The sequence below is a fragment of the Pelodiscus sinensis genome, chromosome 1 (assembly GCF_052426305.1).
Source record: "Pelodiscus sinensis isolate ZL-2025 chromosome 1, ASM5242630v1, whole genome shotgun sequence".
Taxonomy (NCBI): domain Eukaryota; kingdom Metazoa; phylum Chordata; order Testudines; family Trionychidae; genus Pelodiscus; species Pelodiscus sinensis.
Genome location: NC_143052.1, coordinates 16,682,181 through 16,699,825, shown reverse-complemented (window position 1 = coordinate 16,699,825; position 17,645 = coordinate 16,682,181). Strand labels below are relative to the sequence as shown.

The following is a 17,645-nucleotide window of genomic DNA, read 5'->3' as shown; positions in this document are numbered from 1 at the left end:
AGATTGTTCCCTTGTCACCAGTATGTGTCCGCTCCCTCCCCTCCTTCCCCACAGTGGCTATCTCATATATGCATTGGAATAGCTACAAGATCACAGTGTTACCCTTAATAAAAAGCAAGTAGAGAAATTCTGATAAGCCAAAGGCATACCTGAGCCTGAATAGCCTGATTTGGTTCTTGTCAGCATCCACTGACAGGCAGCATGGCTTAGTGCAGAGGTGGGCAATATTTTTTTGCCAGGGGCCACTTTGGAAATTTTTGAAGTGACTTCGGGCTGCACAGGAAGGGACGGGGCATCAAGCAGAAGGGGTGGGACCAAGATACTTCCAGGTTCCCCCCCCACAGACAATGATTGGTCTGGGAGTGAGGGAGTGCCTTTGCCCCCCCCCCCACACACACACACACATTCCCCTAGGTGCCCATGCCCCTGCTGTGGGAGGAGACTTCCTGGGCTGCCCTGCTCCTAGGTCAAATAGGGTCTGGGAGCGGGGGAGCATGTGAAGCCTCCTCCGCTCTGCCCCTGCCCTGCGAGCACTGCGTGACGTTTCAGATCACCATGCACTCCAGGCAGGACGAGGCAGGCTTTGCATGCTTTCTCGCCCCCAGACCCTAACTGGCCTGGGGGCAGGGGAGCAACAGGGCCTCTGCAGGCTAGATCTACCCTGTTGGTGGGCCGGATCTGGCCCGTGGAGACCTTTTTGCCCACCCCTGGCTTAGTGGATAGGGTGCTCGACTGGAACTCAGGAGAGCTAGGTTTTCCTCGCAGCTGTGAATGCTGGGGGCCTTGTGCAAGTCACATTTGTTTCCTCTTCCTCAGTTTCTGCATAGGTAAAATGGAGTTTAATGATACTTTCTTTACTCAAGTGTTTTGAGAGCTACTGATTAAAAGCTCTATACAGGTGATGTTATCATTGACCTGTTGGGATGTCTTGGGCAGGTGTCTTCCCCTTTCTATGCCTTTTTTTCTCCTCCCACCTTTATATCTATCTTATCAATTTGGATTATTTGTTCTCTGGGGCAAGGCCCATCTCTTACAATGTGTATGTGCAGTGCCTGGCATACACAATATGGCCCCCAGGAGACTCCACATGCCTACTATAATACATTTTAATTAATGGTGCTTGTCTCTCTTCTGCACCTTTTGATTCTACCTCAGTCTAGCCTATTGTTTGAACAACTCATCTAGTATGGAAATCTGTCTCTTTACATCCTGGAAAGGATATTTTTCCTTCTTTCCTTCCCTGTCCTAATCAAACAGTGGTATTTGTGACGGCAGCTTTTCGCCATTTTAATCTAGCAGCTTCCTTTAGTTACATTTTTGCTCAGAATTTTAGTTAATCTGATAATTCACCTTGTCTCAAAATTACTTCTGCAAAGGGTTTTTTTTCCATAGGATCTCGCAGCCATAATGCAAAACCTTCAGGAGAACTAAATACAGACTCTGTCCATTAGCCCTTCCCAGTGTCTTTGGAAAGTGTAAACATTCTCAGAGCCATTTGTCTATTGCTGCCCATTCTTACTGCATACAGATTACAGAACTGTGGCTCACTCCTCAGCACAACTGATCTGTTGGGAACTGTTCTGACCCAAGGAGACTCCCTTATCCAGCATAGCCCTTAATATATGAGCTTGATTTCCCCTGGAAGCCCTGGGATATAGAACGAGCTTGGTGGTGGTCAAGAAAGAGATGCTAGCTTATCAATATGAAGGGAGAAACAATAATGCGGTCACTGAAGAAGTGTAGAACATTGCCACGTTTATCCTGCTCTTCTTCCTTTGCGTGTCCATAAATCTTCCAGTGCAAACATCTTTAGGCAGATATTTTCTATTCTGGCTGCTCCATCTGTGTTTGGTTGCTGTTACAGTCACTACAAGTATTTTGAGTGGGTTGGGGAAACAAACTTTTAAATAATTAATTGGATTTCCTAGAGGTTTGCAGTGGTTTAATTAGTTTAATATCCACTCTTTATAACAGAAATAGTTATAGCTAGTAGTGCCTGCTGCTTTCTGGATTCCAAATCCCCAACATTAATGCAATATTTTAAGAATAGATCCCGCACCACTTAAATCAATGGCAGTCTGGCTTGTCACCAGTGGGAATAGGATCACCTCTTGGCAGACAGGTGATTAATGAATCTATTAAATGCTGATGGAAGTACTGGTCAGATATCTCTTATCCAGCACCCTCAAGACCTGACAGGTCCCAAACCAGGGAATTTGCCAGATTAGAGAAGGTTCCCTGCCACAGCCCCCAGCTGCTGAGTCTGCCAGCTCCCGGTAGGGGTGGGGAGGAAAGTGCAGGGACTACCTCCAGCCCTTGCTGAGCTGGGCTGCCTGCTGGGTTGCTGGCCTCACTGACTTGGCTAAGCTACCTGCCGTGCTTCAGCATCCTGCAGTACCGTGGGCTGTTACTGGCTCCGGCCCCGCACTACCGCAGGCTGTCAATAGGGTTGCCGGGTGTCCGGTTTTGAACCGGACAGTCCAGTATTCGAGCTTTCTGTCCGGGAAACAAATTGAGAAAATACCGGACATACAAATGTCTGGTATTTTCTAATTAAGTAAGTTTTATTGTTAGCATGAGAATCAGTATGTAGTTGCATACTGCCTGGCTGGTAGACACGTTCACGCTGAGTGATCATGTCTGCCAGCCAGGTAGTACGCAGCCACGCAATAGAGAGGAGGGTGGCGGGGCTGGGCAGGATGGAATCCCCAGGGCCAGACTCGCCCATGCGCCCTGTGGGACCATACACGGGATGGGCAGCACCCGGAACCTGCATGCGCCTGGGTCAGCCCCACTCTCTGCCATCTGGTTCCCCCCCGGCCATCCCCGTGCCACCTGACCCCCTCCTGGCCAGCCCTGCTTGCCATCGGCCGGTTCCTTCCCCCAATCTCCCCTGGCCAGCCTCGCTCCCCACTGGCCGGTCCCCCCTTCCTCCCTCCCCCGTTCTGAGATCATGTGTGTCCAGTATTTTTTTGAAAGCCATCTGGTAACCCTAGCTGTCAGGGACTGGCTCTGGCCCTGGTAGAGTTACTAGGGGCTGCTGAGGGCTTGGGCTCCGGTCCCAGTCCCACGGCAGCCCGCCGACTCTGGCCCCACTTCTGCAGGCTGTCCAGTGCTCCAGCCCCACTCCCTGATGTAAGCTGCTGGGGCTGCCGGGGATTCAGGCTCCTGCCCCAGAGGCTCTGGCCCCACTTCTGCAAGCTGCCTGAGGCTCTGGCCCCAGCCTATGCTGCTGCAGTCTTGTTGTCAGCCCAATCCTGTGCTGCCAGGGGCTGTCCCAACCTGGTCCCGGTGCCACAGGTAGTTGGGGGCTGCTAAGGATTGCTGCTGGCTCCAGCCCCACTTTTGAGGGCTGCTGCCAGCCCGTCCCCCATCCCACTGATTCAGCCCAGCCGCTCCTGCCATTAGTCTCCTGGGGTTCTCTGATCCAGGAACATCCATGATCCGGTTGCCGAACTAGAGAATTCTGGCTTTGGGAGGGGCAACCTATACCTTATTTTTTAGATTTCAGACTGGTCTCTAGCTACCCCCATTGAGTGCCATTCTAATCAACAAAACATTCCAAGATAATGTTATGGAGTTTGTCTCAGGCATGTCTGGCTAAATTGCATGTCGCTTATCAGGCTCATAACTTTCCAATTCATATTTTCACAAGCTGTGTGATAATGGCAGATAGGTTCCAGAAGGAAAGGCTGCAGCTGTATTAGAGATGAGATTAACAATAATTAACCATAACCATATGGATTTAAACACATTGTTAAAACAATGGACTCTCTGTTACTGCCTTCTGTCTACACAGTAATCCCAGGCTTTCAACCTTCACCACGTAGATAAGATGGGGGGGCACAATGTAAACTTCCTAGTTTTAGGGAAGTTTTGTTTGTGTTGGGCTGCTCTGGGTAGAGAAAAAGAAAAATACAAATAGTGGAGATCTAAATAGTCCAGATTTGCTACTTTGGCTGCTCCCTGGCATTGAAAATCACTTAGGCCGTGTCCAGACTCAGGGGTTTTTTCGGGAAAAGTAGCCTTTTCCCGAAAAAACTTCCCCTGCGTCCAGACTCAAGCCGCGTTCTTTCGAAATTATTTCGAAAGAACGCAGCTTTTCTTTCGATGGCGATAAACCTCAATTTACGAGGAAGAATGCCTTCTTTCGAAAGTTCCTCTTTCGAAAGAAGACATTCTTCAATGTAAAGAGGCCGTCTTCGAAAGAGAGCATCCAGACTCGCTGGGTGCTCTCTTTCGAAAGATCCGCCTGCAGTCTAGACGCGATCTTTCGAAAGAGGCTCTTTCGAAAGATGCTTTCGAAAGAGGCTCTTTCGAAAGATGCTTTCGAAAGAGGCTCTTTCGAAAGATGCTTTCGAAAGAGGCTCTTTCGAAAGAAGCCTGCAGTCTAGACATAGCCTTATTGTCTGACACAAAATAAAGTAGAATCTGGGTGAAGATTAATGGCTTTTGACATTCAGGAAGTCAGAGTAGCTGATCTAATGGTCCCTTTCTGGCTTTAAACTCTGTGCAACTCTGTTTGCCGCCCTGCTGGGATCATCTTAAACCAGCTCCCCTCTTTCTCTGTTACATTCACCAGAAAACTACTCTTTACTAGGGCTGTCAAGTGATTAAAAAATTAATCATGATTAATCGCGCTGTTAAACAATAGTAAGACTCCAACTGACCCTGGCTCTGCATTACGCTGCCCCTTTGAAATACCACCGTAGGAGCCCAGGATTAGCTGTGTGGTGCTGCCCCTTGGAAACACCGCCGCAGAGTTTCAAAAGGGCAGTGCTGTGGGAGCTGGGATCAGCTGGAGTCCCCAGCTGACCCCGGGCTCCTTTGAAACCCCGCTACCATCAGATAATTTTGAATTGCTTCACAAACAATAATGAAGTGGACATCCCAACTCTTGTCAGAGACAGCTTAAGTTATCCCCATTTTGCAGATGGAGAAATAGAGACATGCGGAGGTTCTGTGAGGAGTTCAAAGTCACCTAGGAAGCTTGTGCTGAAACCAGGAGCAGAAGCCAATGTGGTGTTCATCCACCATAAATAATACAGCCTCTCCCTGAGTTACGAACCAAACACTTGGCCGTAACTCAATCTGTTCGTAACTTGGACCCCATTGAGTTACACTCGACTGCGCTGTTTGTAAGCGCGGGTTGCGTTCATAACTCGGGAACCGCCTTTACGACCACTCCATGGGAGCTTTCGTCGTAAGTGCGAACGGTCATAACTCGACCGTTCGCAACTTGGGGAGCTGCTGTAATACACTGCCACATACATTATGAGGATGTTAAAACAATGATCACTATAATGTTTCTCATATGTGTACTGCCATAGGAATACCCCACTTAGGCTATATCTAGACTGCAAGCCTCTTTTGAAAGAGGCTTTTTCAAAAGCCTCTTTCGAAAAAGAGCGTCTAGACTGCAAGCAGTACTTTCGAAAAAGCAAGCCGCTTTTTCGAAAGAAAGCAGCGAGTGAGTCTGGATGCTCTCTTTCTAAAAAGTCCTGTTGGCATTCAAGAACGCCTTTTTTCGAAAGTGCTCTTTCGAAAAAAGGCGTTCTTCCTCGTGAAATGAGGTTTACCGCCGTCGAAAGAAAAGCTGCGTTCTTTCGATTTAATTTCGAAAGAACGCGGCTGCAGTTTAGACGCAGGTGAAGTTTTTTCGAAAAAAGGCTACTTTTTTCGAAAAAAACCCCGAGTCTGGACACAGCCTTAGGGACAAGTAAAGGCCACAAGGTCCCTGACCCTTTTATAATCTAGGGCCAAAATTCTTGCCATCTTTAGATAGACCCTCCCTGGAACAAGAGCATGATCATACATTAAAGCATCATTTACCTCATTCTTCTACTCCCAGCCAGCAGCACCAGAATCCACCCCTCGCCAGCCAGAGTCACCTTTTGGTCACCCAAAATAAATGTTCTTGCCTTGACGTAAATTTTATGGGATCCCCTCCTTCGCCCCCAGAGGATTCTGGAATTAAGAGTCAGGCTAAGACTTAGGACCATGGCTGGTTTTGAGATCCCAGATGAGTAAAGTATGAGAACTCTTCCCCTAGGTTAGAAAAAGAACTAACCGTAACTGGAGGAGTTAATTCTTCATGTTGGGTTAAAATGAACATTCCTAATTGGGGATCGCTTACATTCCCTATGAACAGATATTTGCACAAAATATTATAGTGGTGCTTAGTTGGTATACACAAGCAACGTTCAGATGTGCACAGTTTGGAAGGAAAGTGGAAATTTGTGCAGCATGAATTTAAGCAGCCTTTTACACCCAGCCATGTTTGTGCAAGGCTGTGCTAGTTATGTAATTTCTGAGTAGAGGCATGCTGAAGTATTTTCATTGTAATGCCTCTGAAAATCAGAGAGGGAGAGTGGAATCATATTTCTCCTAAAAGAATGCCTTAGGGTTACTTGTAACAAACCACAAGTCTATGCAGTAGTTTAAAGAGCTAAAAATGTAAGTCTTTCAAAAATAGCGTTTGATGGGTTATAGTATGCTCAGAACAGATGTTCAAGCTCTTTAAAGTATAAAATTTCACTTCAGGAGACATTAAGCAGTTGAGTGAATGCTTCTGTGCAAAATTAATTTCAAAGTTTATCTAGGCAAAAAATAAAAATTAAGTGAATAGTCCTGGTTGCTTGCTCCAATGTAACCCTCTGAGGCCTGGATATATTTTAAATCTATCTGTCCATCCCTCCTTCCTTCCTTTTTTTTTAATTTGTGAAGTGGACTCAACTCTGCTTCTGCTTTCACAGCTGGAAATAATTGTGGGTACAACCTGAAGTGTGTAAATGTTTCATATGCATAAATTTACAAATGTCTGGTGTTTTTTGTTCTCTCAAGAAAATTTTGAAATCCAAATTCTGTATCTGCTAGGGGAAAAACCACATTTTAAGGTGTTGTCCACTCTAAAGCAACCAAAGCAAAACATTGAGACTTCCTAAGGGGCTAGTAACTACCAGGATATTTTGGCATGAATTTCCCATTGTTGCAAGAACCAGTAGAAGCACTAGTGTAGAGAAGGCTCCTGCAGTTGTCATGTGGTAAAGACTAGCCCTGGAGAAGGGTCAGATGACACTGTTAAAAATGCTAGTGACTGCCTGTAGTCCTGTTCATACTAATGCTCGAACTGTTGCTACGACCAGGAGACCTAGCCCAAAAACCCTAATGGAAACACATTTAATACATGAAATATGAAGAACATTTAAAACAAAAAATAGTCGGTGTCTTTATAGATAGCGTATGGAGTGTATTTATAGACAGACTTGCCAAAATTCAGTTTGTAGGTTCTCAGGCCATATTTTTCTATCAGCATGTATAACCTAATAAAGATTAATGGATCTATTCTGGCCCTGCTGAATATGTTGGCAAAACTCCTATGGATTTCAATGGAAACAGGCAGAATCTGGTTCTTAGTTTTGATTTACTGAAGTGCTGATAGGATAGCTTGGATGACTCTGCAAATAGCTTTCATTCATCTGAAAATATAAATCTTGTACCTGATCTGATCATTTTAACATATGGCTTTAGTACAGATAGGGCTCTGCCAAATTCAGGGACCATTTTGAACAATTTCACAGTCCTTAGAATTTTTTTAAAATAATAAATGTCATGATTTCAATGTGAAATTTCAATGTAAATGTTATAATTGGAAGGGTCCCGACCTAAAAAGGAGGGTTTTTTGGGGGGTGGGTTGTTGCAAAGTTATGGAGGAGTATGGCACTGCTACCTTAATTTCTGTGTAGCTGCTAGAGTTGGGCTGCTGGAAAATGGCAGCTGTTGGCTGGAATGCCACCAGCAGCAGTGCAGAAGTAACAATGGCATGGTATGGTATTGCCTGCCTGCCTTTTGTGCTGCTGCCCTCAATCCACAGCTGCCACCCACGTCTGGCCACCCAGCTCTGAAAGCAGCCATGCAGAAGTAAAGTGGCCTGGGTGCAGTGTTGCCAAGGTTACTTCTGTGCTGCTGCTGGTAAGGTGTAGTCTTCAGAGCTGGGTGGCTGACCAACAGTTGTTGCTCTCTGGCTGCACAGATCTGAAGGAAATACTGAAGTAAGGATGGCAGTAGTGTGACACCCCTCCTCCCCCCAAATAACCTTGTGACCTCCTGCAATTCTTTTTTGGGTCAGAATCCCAATTTTTTACTCTTTGTTGTATAGGATAAAAGCTCATAAGAGACCAGATTTCAGTCTGTCACCTGTTTTCCATGGTTGTGAGTTTGGTAGGTCCCTAAGTATGAAGGGGGCATTTTCCTTGGTTATTTGGATACCCAAATGCCTATGCTGATGTGTTAGAAAAATCAAAACTTTTTTGGTTCTATTTAGCATGGAAGACTGTGGTTAATAAGGGCTTCATACAAAATTCACGTAAAGCTACTTATATACATAGACTTGGAGTGATTAGATTTTTATCAGTAAACATTGGTTTCACTGTACACACTCACCCACCAACAAAAAAATATTTCCATTGATGATAGCAATTTACAGATAGAAAAAATAAGAAAAAATGCTGCTCAATAACTTTAATAGTTTGATTTAACATGTCAAACTTTGTACAGTTTGACATGTACATTGACAATTTGTGTTTTGCTCTACTATATATTTGAGAGAGTTCGTCGATGTACTGCTTCCTTATCATAACTTAAAAGCACAGTAAGTGTTTCCCAGGGAAGTGGGATGTGCCTAGAATGGGATCGCTTCTCATAAAACCATACGGGAAAGAGACAGAATCACTAGGCAGGTGAAAGGAGCTGGCTGGGGCGGGTGTCCCCCCCACTCAGGACTGCCCCAGCCCCAACGTGTCCCACCCCCCAATTCACACAGGAATCTTGCTAGTTTTTCCCCTTCTTCAGGGAATGAGGGGAAAGTGCACAGTTCATTGCATTCCTCACTCTGGCTGGGGAGCACAGGCAGTAGACAAACCTGGACCTGCCCCAGGTGGGGAAGAAGCACATCTTCCTGGCTGTGCTCATTGGAGCTGCAGCGGCCACGGAGAGGCACTTCTCACCAGGCGCCCAGCTGCTGTGGTGAGAGAGGACTGGGGTAATCCTCTTTCACCTTCGCAGCCTGCATACAGGAGCAGCTCGAGGCCGGCTGCGGCAGCTGGTGCCCCAGGTGGAAGGTGCGATCAGTGCCCCCACCAGCATGGCCAACAGTGGCCATGACATCATCATTGGGCACCCGGGCCGGCGACGCCCTAAGCAACTGCCTAGTTTGCCTAGGTTCATGGGCTGCCTCTGCCTGCATACAGAACCCCTCAGCCCCAGCAGGTACATTTTTATTTTCCAAAAAAGCAAAAATGAGTTCAGTTAAGGACTTGAGCAACACCAGGCAAATCTTCTAGTGGCTAATAAAGAATTAACTTTTTGGATCTCAACATCTACTGACATTAAATAATCATTGTCCAATCCTCCCATTGTCTAATGCCCTCATAATTTCCTACAATTGTGAAAACTGAACTCAGTAAAAATCTAAAAAATGTAAAAATAAAGATGTCAGATTTATTTAAAAAAACCTGAATTCTGTCAGGCCCCAGTCTACAGTAGGGATGCTAAAAAGTGGGTTATTTTGTAAATGTGTAACTGCTGAATTTTTCAGCAGATAAACCTTTTAATGCAGGAGGGAGGTGGCTCCATGGGATCTCCTCCCCCTCCCCTCCTACATGCTGCTGCCTCTGATTCAGAGTCAGAAGTGTGGGGGGAAGGCAGGAGCGGGTGCTTGTGGAGAGCAGGTTTTTAAGCCAGCTTCCCATGAGGTGCCTGGTCCCCAGCCCTGACTGCTGCAAGCATGGGAGAGCAGGCAGCTCCCAGGGAGCTAGTGCCCATGGGAAGTCTACTTAAAAGCTGGCTCCCGCATGTTCTCCCCTTCTGCTGTCTCTGATACATGTAACCATGAAGGTTAACTGATGAGCCTGGGTTCATTGGTTAACTGTTTAAACGTGTACACTATCACATCCCCAGTCTACAGTACTGGATACAGCAAATAAGTACTTTTATGTTGCTGCTCAGGCAATGTATTACAAAACACATTGAGGAAAAATAATGTGCCACTTCTGTGTCCCAGAGTTTCAAACTGAGCCAAACCTATCCAACACCTGTATAAAAGGTTTCTTTGCTTTGCATTAAGGTATTGGTAATATAGTTATATGGACTATGCACCATCAGTAGCTTTACATATTGCTAACAAAAATTGAGTGGAGCCTCTCCAGTACTCACAGAACAAAATATTTGTGTTTTAATTTTTTGTACCAAAACTCACTCAGTATTGCCTCAGACATGAGAGCATGACACCTGTCTGGGATACAAGGGCTTTCTTTGCTTCCAAGTTTTATATAAAAGGCAAAAAGAAATATCTCTGGCTAGTAGCATCTATGGTACTTTTCTATGTCACTCATGAGCAGGGCTTGGGAAATTTTTAATATTAAGCCCCAGCTTCTTTACCTCCAACTCATTCATCAAGACAATCCTGACCTAAAACATTTACTGTGAGTCTTCATAGGTTTTACTGCTGCCCATTAGGGCTCTGAATGGCAGCAGTGAAAACTGATAGGACACTTTCCGGTTTTCATTTGGCTGCAGCTTGACAAAGCTCTTCACAGCAACAGAGGCACCAGAGCTGTTTGAGTGTAGACTCAGGAGGATAATGCTGATTTTTTTTTTTAAAACATTCAGTTCACTTACAGAAGATTTGAAGTTTTTTAGGGTTTTTTTGGGGGGGGAGGAGATTTGCAAACATAGGGCTAGGAACTGTATTTTATTTTCTTTTTAAATAGAGAAGGTTATATTTTTTTTTTAAGAAGCTGGCTCTCACCTGGAAAATAATTGCATCAATATGAAAACTGGTCAATGTCTTGGCAATTTTCACTGCTGCTGTAAAGCAGACAAATTAACAAGAGCAAAGTTCTTTCCTCCCACCCCCATATACTGGAAGTGGGCTATGCTTTGTCATCAGGATATTAGGTTTTTGGCTACGCAGTTTACTCCTCTCTCTCTGTTTCTGGTAAAATACTCACGCCCTTATATGTCTAGGAATTTGCCTTTAGTAATTTCCATATTAACAAGATTCCATATTCAGTTCTGCGTTTCCACTATGGTAAGAGGCACGTGCATTGAGAATTGCACGGCCCCAGACAATGGCTCAGTCTTTTACAAGGTAACGCAGACAGATGCTTTTTAAGGGCAAAATGGGGAAGAAACCTTGGAGGATGCTTTCATTACTTCCAGTGAGATATAAAGAGTTATATATAGGTGTCATCAGGAAGGCTTGCCTGCTCTACAACTAAGAATATTCGAGTAAAATGGGTAACACTGGAAAAGTAATTGGAACCTTATTTTACTACTTGAATGGGGGGGAGAGAATATTAGGTTGAAAAGCAGTAGAAAAAGACAACATTTCAGTATGTAGTACTGAAATGTTTCTAAACAGAGCAAGTGAATGTAATGACTAATTAATTTACATTTGTAGATAAAAGTTTTTGATGAACATTTACTCTAATGTGCAGTGGAGACATTTTTGTCTGAACATGCATTAAGTTTGCAGGTTCTGACTTGAAAAAGGGTTTTATCGAAGTGGACATAGTTTGAAATCAGCTGAGCCAAAGTTTAGTTCAGTTCCCAGTTCCGCCACTGTGCAACTCTCACAATAGGTTCCTAGTTCATGACTGCAGCTCCTAGGCACTGTGATAATACAAATGACAAGTAATAATAATTCTTGTGTAGGGAAATGCAGGATTGGGCATACTGGGATTTTGCAAAGGCACTAAAGGGAATGACTTGAATGAGAGTTGAGTCCTCATTTCCTTATGTCCAGTTGGAAGTCCCAGATGGAGTAATTAACAGCTAAAGCCCTTTGGTTTTAATATTTACCAGTCTTCCTCCCCCTCTCTCCCCCCCCCCCCCCCCCAAGCATTGTGAGGTTTGAAAAACTCAGTGTTTGGGTTTTACTGGGGTTTTTTGTTTTTCTTCTACCTGAATTTTGGGTGAGCCAGGATCTTTCTCTTCTCCTTGTTGCAGCAGCAGGGAGCAAAAGGGGCAGGGAACCAGGTCTGGCAGTTATGATCACCTGACGGCTATAGGGACAGGTCACAGGAAGCAAAAGATTTCCTTAATGGCTATGCCATGAATAGCTGACACTAGGGATGTAAAATCCCTTTAAATTGGTCAGCCAGTTCAACGTGAAGTTTAACTGGTTGACCAATTAAGTGTGGGGGGGTGACACTCCCTCCTACCTGCGCTCCCCACCCAGGGCTGCCATGGACAGGGGCTGCTTCCTGTCTGCAGCAGGCCCTGGGGTTGGAACAGTTCCTTGCCTACAGCTGACGGGGAGCTGCTCCAGCCCCCCCCCCTCCCCCCCCCCCCCCCAGTTCACTGGAACTGGTAAGTATCACCTGTAAAGTGTGATGCTTGCTGGTTAACTTTTCACATCCCTATCAAACATCTCCCCGTCTTGCTGCTTCCCCTTTGTGATTATTTATTGAGTTTTCACCCTTTTTACAAAATGTGGCATAAACAGTGATAACTTCCTGGGAAATTTTAAACAAAATTCAAACCCAAAAATGAAGGGCCTTATTTATAGTGTAACAGTGGGGGGCCAGATTTTCAGCTCCTAGGCAAGCAGCTATCATCTGAAGGCATTCTTTTTACACTGGTGACCTCAGTTCCTTCCACAAAGGGTCAAATGTTACAATTGGATAAATCTTTATATTTCTTTTTTTGAAAAGAGAGAGCATGCATGAGGAGAACAGTGTTCAAGCAATATTTAAAATAAACCCTGTGAAATCGCTGCTGGATCCTTTCTGATGCCTTCCAAAGTAGACTTATGTTCTGCAAAATGCTTGACCAAACATTTCCAAAAATAGATTCCTTTTCTATTTCCAGAAGCTTTTATGGTAGTAAAATGATCTCTGAGTTGTGCTTTCCTTGCTGTAGGTAATTCTGCATGGGTTATCTGGGTGTGAAGCAGCAATAAGAGTGTTGGTAGTTTGTTTGTATGATCATAAATGCTTCTAAAATATTATGTATTAACACCACCTGTATATATTTGATTCTGTTTGAATTGACAAACCTTGTGTTAACATAGAGAATCTGGATTGTCCTATCCCTTAAGAACGAATGAGTATACAGCTGTGTAGCAGAGCTTATTAGAAGGCTGCAATAAAGTGGTCCCTCACATAAAGCTCAATATGGTCCTTTCAGCCAGAAATGTACTTTTTAATTTTATGTGGCATCTTGACAGTATAGTGAGAGACATGCAATAAATTGTTAGTTGCACTTGCAGCATATGAGAAAATGCTAATAACCCTGTAATAATATAGATGCAATAGAAAACTGGAAAAAGTGGTGGACTTTTTGTGGTTTTGAGGGGAGGGTGTTTGTTGATATCGATAAAGGATTTAGATGACATGAACGCTGTGACAGCCAAGTTTTGAGTTACTACAACCAACATTGTTACCTAATATTTACATTAGCACCAAAAGTCTAAACAAGAATTGAGGGTCTATTGAGTTGGGCACAGAGCACAAGCATACAGAAACAAAGTCCCTGCCTTGAAGGATTAAAGGGCTAATGCATAAAATGAACCTTTTACTCACAGCAGAGAGCAGGCAGGTATGCTCAGGAGTACTTCCAGCAAAGTCAGCAGGTCACATGTGAAGGGTAGGGGAAGAAACTGTATGATTCAGATAAATTATTCAAATGGAGAAGCCAAGTGGCTTGATCTTTTCAAGATACAGAAATCCAAAGTAATTCCATCCACTCCATTGAAAAAAATTATGGCATTTCTCTGGGTCTGTGCTCTCCAAATATACCAGACTCATCTCCCTGCTGTTGGAGTGTTACTGGCATAACAAAAGGACCTGATCTGAAGTTCATTAAAGCCAGTGCATTTGGGAGTCTTTCCATTGACTTCAGAGAACTTTGGATTGGGCTAGTGGAACAGATGTGGGCCCAGGCTCTGAGCTCTTTTTATATAGAAGTAAGTAAACAGACCCGGTCTAATTATTAACTGGAGTGAAACTGCTGGTTTTGTGCTCCATTGAGTAACAAAAGTAAAGCTCATCGTGAAGATTTGGTTAAAGAGGGAATTCAGCTTTTGCTCTGGAAATAAACGGAGAGGTCTTTCTCAGTTTCTCTTGGAAGCTGTCTATTAAAGGGTCTACAATGTTCAGCTGTTCCATCAACCATGATGATCGAGGTCTGTATTTCTTTATGCAATGTCAAATCAGTTTATCTCTGGAACACAGCCTGCTGTGAGGGTGTTTTGAAAACCGCATTGTTGGTTGTTTCCTATGAGTGCTTGGTTGCAGAGTGCCAGCTTCTACTCAGTGGGGCTTGGTGATGGTAAATAAAGGCAGAATTTGGCCCAAGATTTTTAATTTCAGATGTAGGTGGTCTGTGTGCTGTTAAATGTAACTAGGTATTAAACACTGCAAACAATTTCAAAACTAATTTGCAGATTAGCTACCAATAAAAAACTTTTTTTTTTATCATGGCTTTTATTTATTGTAGAATATGCAAAGGGCCTGATCCTTGTGAATCCAGTGGAGTTTCATTGACTTCAAATGACTAGAGCTGTGCTAGTTCACACCAGCTAAAATATGGTCCTTGGTTGTTAAAGTTGTCAGGTTTGGACATGTTATTCTAACTGTAATCAAGATGTGAATTATCATTCTGAATTTGGGAAATATTTTCCAAATTAAAGTTTTCCTTTTTTTCTAAGAAATAACAAACATTTATTACAAACATATCCTTCTGCTGCGTAGCAGTCCTGCATTATAATACTGGACTTACTTACGAGAGACCATATTTTCCACTGCAATTATTACATGGGGTTACTGGTATTGGGAAATGAAGTCCCAATGGACTCCACATATATACCCAATTAATATAGTAATTATATTTTCAGACTGCTATATCTTGCAGTTTTATACTCTTGGGCCCTGATCAAGTGAAACACTTAAGCATAGGAGTAGCCTCATTAATGTTAACAAGACAATTCAATGCTTGACTTTAGGCATATGCTTAGTTATTTTGCTGAACTTTGTCCTCAGTGTAAAGTTTTAATAACTAAGAAGATCTAGTTTATTGAAGCCCACAGTCTGAAGTATTTTGAGGAAGAAGTTGTTCCTCAATTTCCTCAGCTCCCACCAAGAATACTCTGATTTTTTTCCCCCCATAATTTACGAAACTAGGATGCATTGCTCTATAGCCTTATCTCTACCTACTGTTAAATTCTGTCTGTCTGTCTGTAAATGTTACCAACATAACTTATTTTAGCTGTATGAATGCAGTCACCAATTCTGTATTTCTTCATGAAAAGGGTCTTTAAATGTTGTTTTAATATAATTTATTTTTGTGTTTTACAGATAACTTAAGTGACGACACTGAACTCAAAGATCCGTATCTTATTCCAAAAAATATCATGGCTGAACCAGACTACATAGATGAAGACAACCCTGAATTAATTAGACCTCAGAAACTAATCAATCCTGTGAAATCATCCCGGAATCATCAGGACCTTCACAGGGAGCTTCTTATGAACCAGAAAAGGTGAATTCAGCTCCCCCCACACACTGGCTGACTGCTGCTGCCCCTTTCCCCACCCCTTCACCCCGTGTAACTGCTGAAATTTTCAGCAGTTAAACAATTATGTAATTACACACACTAACATACCTTAGTCTGCACAAACATTAAACTTGCAGGCAGCTGGAGTGTGATTCTTCTCCACACTAGTTTGCTGCTGTCTGTGTGAATCCTGCTACTGTACATTAACAAGTAATTATTTTGCTTTGATCTGGTCACTTTTGAAATGGGACTAGGTCAAGGTGAACAATGCATAGCTTCAGAGTCCACAGAGTACACTGAATATACAGCAGGCTAATGCAAGGTAGGTTCACCTTGCTTCAAACTAAAAGTAGACAAACCCTAAATTACAATTGCTGCCCATACCCATTTAATTTTATTTCAAGCGTGTGCTGGATTGAGATGACTAGTCTTTTCCCCTTGGTAGCTGTCTTGAATTCTAGAATCTTCGTGTTTCTTTTAAAAAACACATATATAGTTAGTTATCTTGCAGTAGCACCTAAAAACATCAGTCAGAGAGCACAGGAAAGAAGAAAGTTGATCATATCATGAAGCACTGCAAAATCTGCTCTAAATGGCATTTCATTTGGCTACACAAGTAGGCAGAGTTTGAGTTGTGGGCAGGGTTAGAAAAATGTTAATGCTATTTCCTCCTCTCTCCCCCCCTCCCTTACCCCCAACTTGGACTCCTTATTATAGAGACACCTTTAGGCCACATTTACTATTGCCGAGATTTCCCTCTTTTCTGCTTTAAATTTTGTGGGTTCTATTTGTGTCTATGCCTCTTGCTCCACTCATCTGAAGAAGTGAGCTGTGCCCACGAAAGCTCGTGATACTATCTATATTTTTTGGTAGTCTCTAAACGAGTCTCACTCGTTTTTTAAGTTTTCTTGTCGGTTATATAGTCTTTCTTACAACCAAGTTAGGTATGTATTTGGATTTCCTGATGCATCTCCATTACTATACATTATGTAAATGTTGCTTCCTTCATGCTGTCAAATGATACATAGCATGCTGCTTTGTTTATGTTCTGTTTAAGAGCTAAGGCCTCAGATCCTGTTTCTGTTGGCACCTGGACTCAGCCCAAAGTTATCTGGGTTTTTGTTTTAAATTAGTCAACAATGGAGGGGAATAATAACATAAAAAATAATCCACACACCCAGAATATAAAGTGAGTCAGATTACTTGAAAGAACTGTCAGTTTAAACAGTATTAAAGATTTGGCTGATGTGAGATGATATCCCTTTGCCAATACTTTGCTGAGAGATGTTCAGTACCCTCTTGTGCTTTTTACTTCATGCTGTCAGAGTAACTGGTATTTTCAACTTGACTCCCTTTATTGTCATTAATGTATTGATAAAAGCCATGGTCTGAGCTCTGCCATGAGACCTGTCAACTGGTACATACTTAACAAGGACATTAGTCTGCAGCCTTGGGCAAGCTATGGAACCTTATTTTCACACCTGTTAATTGGAAATTATGCTTCCCTAATAATTTGCAGGAGCGTTGTGAAAGTTTCAGTGTATTAGTTCTGAGGGAATTCCCTGCCAAAAAATTAAAAATTGTGTGCACAATATTTAAAAATTCTGCGTATTATCTCTAAATAAATGTGGAGGTTCCAGCATTGCAGTGCGGCGCACGAGCCACTGGCTGCACGGAGTGGGGAGATGATCCTACCTCTCCTCCATCTGCTCTGAGCGACTAACACAATGCCCCTGCATTGCTGGAGAAGGATACATGACCATATTTGTGGCGTCCCTTTAATTCCGTATCAGAAGTCATTTTAACTTTGTTGTGGGGAAGCAAAGAAATCTGTGGAGATGAATTCTGCACATGCACAGTGGCACAGAATCCCCCCAAGAGTAAGTATGTACAAGAAGGTGAAAGATCGTTACTATGCATAATTAACGATTGGCCTCCTCTTACAAGCTATACTCGTGCAATCCTACTTGGGTCAATAAGAAATACTTGCATGAGTAAAGGTTTGTAGACTTAGACCCCACTCCTGGAGATGTTTAAAAAGGAGTGTTTTACAGTTAAGGCCCTACTGAATTCACAGCCATGAAAAA

At 43.2% G+C, this 17,645-nt stretch overlaps 1 protein-coding gene across 2 annotated transcripts in view; it reads left to right on the top strand.

The window, feature by feature from the left end:
• FAM107B (family with sequence similarity 107 member B) overlaps positions 1–17,645 on the top strand; it is an 88,848-nt gene that overhangs the window by 59,314 nt on the left and 11,889 nt on the right. The window contains exons 1-2 of one of the 2 annotated variants that reach the window (XM_006117116.5): positions 13,998–14,188; positions 15,360–15,543. In XM_006117116.5, the coding sequence (XP_006117178.1) occupies positions 14,155–14,188; positions 15,360–15,543 (218 nt within the window). In that variant the 5' untranslated portion in view covers positions 13,998–14,154. Of the gene's footprint in view, positions 1–13,997; positions 14,189–15,359; positions 15,544–17,645 lie in introns of those variants that run through there. The other variant, XM_006117117.5, reaches the window with a different exon arrangement.